Here is a 6,165-nt window from a genome sequence, read left to right as displayed (position 1 = left end):
TTATCAGCTGGGGTGCAACGGGGGGTCGGTCTGGCTCTGCCCCTCTTTCCCCGGCCACCTTTCTCCCCGCGCCGGGCCTGGAGGGCTGCAGCCATGCATGGCGACGGGGGGGTTGGTCTCCTGTCGATCAGCCTTGCTGGGCAGCATCTACAGTCCCACCACACGAAGGACAACGTAAAAACGGACCCTTAGAGAGCTGTCATCCCTCCCTCTGGCCTAAGCAAGTCTTTTTACTTGGCCTGCGGGTCCGTTGACTAAGTAAGACCAGCAAGGTCAGGTTGATAAACTAGACTTCTTCCTTTGTAACTCAAAACCTCTCACTCATTAAGGCTAATTTGACGCCCCAAATTATGTGTTATTTATTTATTTTTTCATCTGTCTCCCAGACCATAAGGTTCCCAGAACTGCAGCAGAGCACGGGTCAGTAAGTCATTTGTTGGAGTGGATGTCGCTCTTCGGCGCAGACAGAAACCCCTTCCACTGCTTCCCAGCCTCAGCACATTACGAAGTGCGTGGCCCTTGACAGCCGCAGAGGCAGCACCCAAACCTTGCACGGGCTGAGCACAACATGACACGGGAGCATCCCCCTCGAAGAGGCAACACGGCCAGCGCTGGGCTGCTACCTGCTTGGGCACAGGCCCTGAGGAGGAGATCCCGGCTACCAGAGGTGCCACCGACAGAGCACAGCGGCGTGGCGTGGCTAGCACTGCAGGGGGGGAAAGGAGGACGTGGTGGAGGGCAAACACAGGGAGAGAAACCCTTGTCCTTCGGTGCTACCCCCGCCTTTGCAAAGGCACGAGAAGAAGGTGCTCTTCCGAAATATTTTTAAGAGCTGTGGGGCTAAAGGCAAAGACAGGGAAACCAACCTCACCGTGCCACCATTTTATGAGGGTGCTCTAGAAAAGCCATCATCCCAACCCAGCGCTGATGAAGACCGCAGCAGGCCACACAGAGCAGTACTCGAAAAACTAAAGCAGCATCTTTATTTTATACATAACCGTCAGTAAAAAAAGTTTATTACATAAGAGCTGTTTTGTTTACAATATATTATATTGCTTCAAGCCGATGCAGAAAGCTCATACATTAGAGTTCTACTTTGTTTACGATATATTATATTGGTTAAAATGCGGTGTATTATTAATACACGGTACTTTGCAAAACTGTAAGGTCAAAAATAACATTGAATTGAGTTGTTCGGTTTTTAAATTAAGCAACTTATTTTATTTTTTTTTTTTTAGGGGAAAGTCTAAATACCCAATAGCAAAAATGTAAAATGCACCTTTCTTTTGTCTTAGGCAAATTAAATCTGTAGTCATTGAAATGATTCGAGTTAGCGTCTACGAGGTTTTCTGCTTGAATATTGTTATTTAGGTTTTTTTGCAGCTATATAGTAAGAAAAGGAAGTTTAAACGTAACTGAAGTATAGTACAAAACACCATCCAAAGCACTGAAATAAGCAGCCTATATAATCATGCTATAGAAGTATTTATAAAACTTAAAAGGAATAGTAAATATCAGCTCAGTGGTTTATAATGAAGCTAATAAAATGCCAGCCAGTAATCTTAACTGTAATGAACAGCGTTTTAACATTCAATCCATGAGAGGTTAATGAAGGCTATGAACTTTGCGTAACATGAACCGTTTCAGATGCTGGAGTTCACCAGATATAATTGGATTCGGGTGGAACCTGCCTCTCCTCGGCCCTTTTTGGCGAAGGCGTGTGCTGCCTGTGCTTGCTGCCTGCTGGCCTCAGGGCGCTCAGACCGCTGGCTCCGTACCCTGGAAAACGATCCAGTTCAAGAGAAAAGAAACCACAGAAGTGGGCTCGCGATCCACCGCTAATATTTCAAGTGGAAACCGTTCCCCCCCCCGCCCCGGTTTGAACAAAGGGTTTTGCCACGCCTTACGCAAGCGCTCGCCCCTCGCTCTGCGCCCCGGGATGGACGAGGTGCCGCCGGGCGGAAAGATGCCCTCGCCTCGCAAGGAGCCCAGGGGACCACCGGCAGCTCCAGGCTGTCACTCAGCCCTGGCTCCGCGCCTGCACAGCCCACGGCGGGGGGGCGAGAGCCACGCCGACCTGCCAGCGACGGGCTCTAAAGAGGGGCGTAAGCGTCCCCCCGGGGAGAATCTGTGCCGGCTGCCTGAGCTTGGCTTTGGTTTACGGCTGCATGCAAAGAGAAAGAACAGCAGCGACAATAAACACCTAGGGGGGAGAAAAAAAGCAGCACGAAACAGGCTTAGCAGAGCTGCTTTGTTGCCGAAAATGAAAACGAACAATAAAAATGGAATCCAAAGTATTATGTTGCAATTATTTATAGCTTAATTTACCCACCTCATTACTTAAAGCTCATGGAAATGACTTTGAAAACGGGAGTCCCATGTTCGATTTTTTTAACCACTTCTTTTTAAGAAAACAGCTTTACCACGGAGCCATTCATTTGATGGAGTATGAAGCAAGTCTCTCAAATTAACTATAAATCTCCTCCCAAGATCAGGAGATGTTTGGGTTTAGTTGAAATGAGTGAATTGCCGTGCACGCAGACTTGTATGTGCAGTTTAAGCCCTACATGGACACTTAAAGTGGGGGTGAATTTTACCCAAATGGCCTAGTCTCAGTTTTGTTGCTGAATACAACGAGACTTTTGCAATGTTAAACACAGCAGGACTGTACCCAAACTTCAAGTAATTAAGGATGGAAAACCTCGGAGCTGACAATAAAGTGTGACTATTGACTCCTCATAAGACGGCAGTTAAGAGTTTTGATTTTGTTGTGCAGGTAGTTACTTCTTTGGGGATGTTCATAGTACACATTTTTTTCACTTGCTATCTCAGTTCTTTATAAGAAGAGTATTACAAGAAGAAAAAGTTCATATCAAACTTAAGAATTGAAGTTAATATCGATACCCAATTTTTTTAACCATTACTTATATGGTTAAAAATGGTATAGAAATGGTATTTCTTCTTCAGGGAATGACATAAATACTTAAATACAGGTCCACTAGCTAGCACAGCGAAGTGGACTCCCCAAACCTAATTTTCACAGCATAATCCATTTTAGTTAGATAATACTACTACAGCTATATTTATTCTAATACATTTTAATGTAATACAAATCACAGGCATCAACAGCATTTAATAAAAATGATAATTCAGTTGATGCTGCAATGTAAAACTCATATTTCTTACGGATAATTGATGGGGTTTATAGCTGTAAATTTTTTCAATTTTTTATTGTTATTGACACTTAAAACATTAAATGCGAATCATTAGCTAGCAGTGTTTAAGATGAACATTAACTTCTCATGGGAGAATGTACAGAATGTCTCTTGAAGACCTGCTGTTACAGCAGCATTGCACATGAAATATAAAATTAAACTGTAAGTTCTTACTGGATATATCCAATTGCCTTTCAAATAAGTTTATAGTGCTATTTTAAATCCAGTGAAATAATCAGTTGCCTCACTGGGTGTCAAATGTGTCAATAAGCACAACAGAAATTCATTTTAAGGACTGTAACTTGGCTTTGGGACAATATGGTGTGGTCTGTGGAGGATGGGTGGGGAAGAGGAGGAGAAAACTCTGAAGTCAGTGAGCATAGATCATAGAACAACCCCAACTCTCTCAACCTTTCTTCATGGGAGAGGTGTTCCATCCCTCTGATCATTTTTGGGGCCCTCCTCTGGACCTGCTCCAACAGGTCTTGCATAACTCTTCAAGTTTTCCCCGAAGTTTCTAAAGGACATCTCATTTTTTCTAAGTTTTAATCAGCTTCAAAACATGACAGAGTTTTATTTCTACAAACGCCTACCCAACATTTTAAAGCCAGCTGTCATTATTAAGGAGTACTGAAGGACTTTAGATCCCTTCCATACCATGTGTGGAAGACACATGAGGTCATCTAGATATCTGGTTGATAACAGATTCTGGAACTTCTAATACAAGGGTGATCTTGGTAAAACACTTTAAAATTATTCTGATGGGTTCTCTAAGTAGTTAAAATTATGGAGTATTGAAAATCTTCGGTTTATTGCTTGGATTAAAGATTAGAAAGAATGGAGCGCGGTATCATTAACAAGGCGGGAAAGGCTCTTGAAGCAGTCATTTCTGGATGGCATCGGACGTGTAAGACCCCCAATACAGACTCTCGGGGCTTGTTTCTCACTTACTTTTATTGCAGTGTCTCCCATGCCAGCCTTCTTTGCACTGGCACTTGTTGGGCTCAGCGCAGGTGCCGTACAGGCCACAGCCGGGCTCACAGACAGCTGTAAGAAAGCGAACACATACACCTGACCTCTTGGCATTTCATCCAGAGACAAGAGTTGCATCTTTGCTTTCCCTTTTCATGATGGGTTGGTCCTGGCACAGGCTGGGGCTCTGACAGTAAATCTGTGGCTTTGCACTGAGTGTGTGCAGAGCCCCGAAATGAGAAGGGCAACGAAGCTGGTGAGGGGTCTGGAGAACAAGTCTTACGAGGAGCGGCTGAGGGAACTGGGCTTGTTCAGTCTGGAGAAGAGGAGGCTGAGGGGAGACCTTATCGCTCTCTACAACTTCCTGAAAGGGGGTGGTGGCAACGAGGGGGTTCGTCTCTTCTCCCAAGTAACCAGCAATAGGACAAGAGGAAATGGCCTCAAATTGCACCAGGGGAGGTTTAGACTGGATATTAGGAAAAATTTCTTTACTGGAAGACTGGTCAAACATTGGAACAGGCTGCCCAGGGAGGTGGTGGAGTCACCATCTCGGAAAGTGTTCAAAAAACATGTAGACGTGGCATTTCAGGATATGGTTTAGTGGGAATGGCGGGGGTGGGGGGTGGGTGTTTAAAGGTCTTTTCCAACCTTAATAATTCTATAAGTCTATAATTCTACAGAATATTTCACCCCTCATTCCCCTGCAAGGTCTGTCTCAGTCTCTGGCAGAGAGAAGCAGATGGAACAGCAGAGTGTACACCAGCACCAGAGGGAGAGGAGGGCAGCCCCCAGGATCCCTCTCACAAAGTGCTCCCGTTGGATTCTAATGGTGCAATGTATTGACGTTTTATTAAGCATTTCTCTATTACTAAACTGCTATTACTAAGCTGGCGCATCACTGTTTTATAAAAACTCTGAGTACAGAAGAAACTGTGGGGATGCTTTTGTAAAAAACATTTCTGGTTTCATAATTCCCTTAAGTCTGGTGTACGCTGTATGTCCAGGAAGTAAATTAACCTGAAATACTTTGGCAACAAGCAATTAGTGCTGACATTGTATAAAAAGATACTGTACAGCCAGCTTGATGCTCCTACAACAAGGACTGGTGGAGTGGCTTTGGTACTTACGCTTTGAACACAGGTCTCCCTGGTAGCCTTTGGAGCACTTGCATTTATTCTTACCCGTACATTTGCCTCCATTTCGACAGGGCTGATGACATTTACCTAGAAATCAAAAGCACAAAACCAATGCTCTTAGTCCCCTGCACCTACTGGAGACAAGTGTCTGGGAAGTCCGCCTCATACCCGAAAAACTCATCAGATGCTGGCTTAGGAGTGTGCGCTGTGCATCTGTCAGGAAGACTCTGCTGCAAGTCTGTGCTTCCCATTTATATGCATTCTGCTGCTTTGAACATAAGACAATAACTTGGCACAGCCAAAGCCTGTGTCTCCATGCAGCTTTTGCCCAGACTTGTGCCACCTGGACTCCGCAGAGTCCCCCGTGCCACCGGTCCGTGTTGCCTCTTGCTTTCCTCACCCTTCGTGGCAGCAATGTCTTTGCCAAGAGCGGGATCCACACCCAGGAGCACGAGCAGAAGAAAATCTGCTGGCATCCGAGGGAGATTTTAAGCACTGGGAAGCTCAGGAACTGACAGGTATGGCTGCTACTTGCAGACAATAAATACCTCGGCTGGGCCTCTCAGCTCATGGCCGTGGAGCACCGCGATGCTGTGGATGGTGCAACGAGGACCGTTCCACACCACAGCTCAGGAACTGAAGGCGCGTTAAAAAAGCATGCCCTTCTCTCCTGCTTGCAAAGAACAGAGCAGCTTCGGTAGCACTAATCAGAACTGGCAGACATTTTTCAAGGCTTTTGGTCCGGAAATTATGCTCCCTCGCTTTCAGACTTCGCCGGAGGAAGAGGCAGGGTCTGAGGGCGTCGTTTGGCCCCGACTCGCCTGGGAGGGAGGAGGTCCACG

At 45.7% G+C, this 6,165-nt stretch overlaps 1 protein-coding gene across 1 annotated transcript in view; it reads right to left on the bottom strand.

Moving 5' to 3' along the window:
• Positions 1 to 963: 963 nt before the first annotated feature.
• WIF1 (WNT inhibitory factor 1) overlaps positions 964 to 6,165 on the bottom strand; it is a 15,544-nt gene continuing 10,342 nt past the window's right edge. The window contains exons 5-7 of the mRNA XM_010284787.1: positions 5,315 to 5,410; positions 4,167 to 4,262; positions 964 to 1,779 (exon numbers count right to left, since the gene is read on the bottom strand). Of these exons, the coding sequence (XP_010283089.1) occupies positions 1,658 to 1,779; positions 4,167 to 4,262; positions 5,315 to 5,410 (314 nt within the window). The 3' untranslated portion in view covers positions 964 to 1,657. The remainder of the gene's footprint in view (positions 1,780 to 4,166; positions 4,263 to 5,314; positions 5,411 to 6,165) is intronic.

The sequence above is a fragment of the Phaethon lepturus genome, unplaced genomic scaffold (genome assembly GCF_000687285.1).
Source record: "Phaethon lepturus isolate BGI_N335 unplaced genomic scaffold, ASM68728v1 scaffold50833, whole genome shotgun sequence".
NCBI classification, from domain to species: Eukaryota; Metazoa; Chordata; class Aves; order Phaethontiformes; family Phaethontidae; genus Phaethon; species Phaethon lepturus.
The sequence above is the reverse complement of the archived record's forward strand: the minus strand, read 5'-3'. Positions and strand labels throughout refer to the sequence as shown.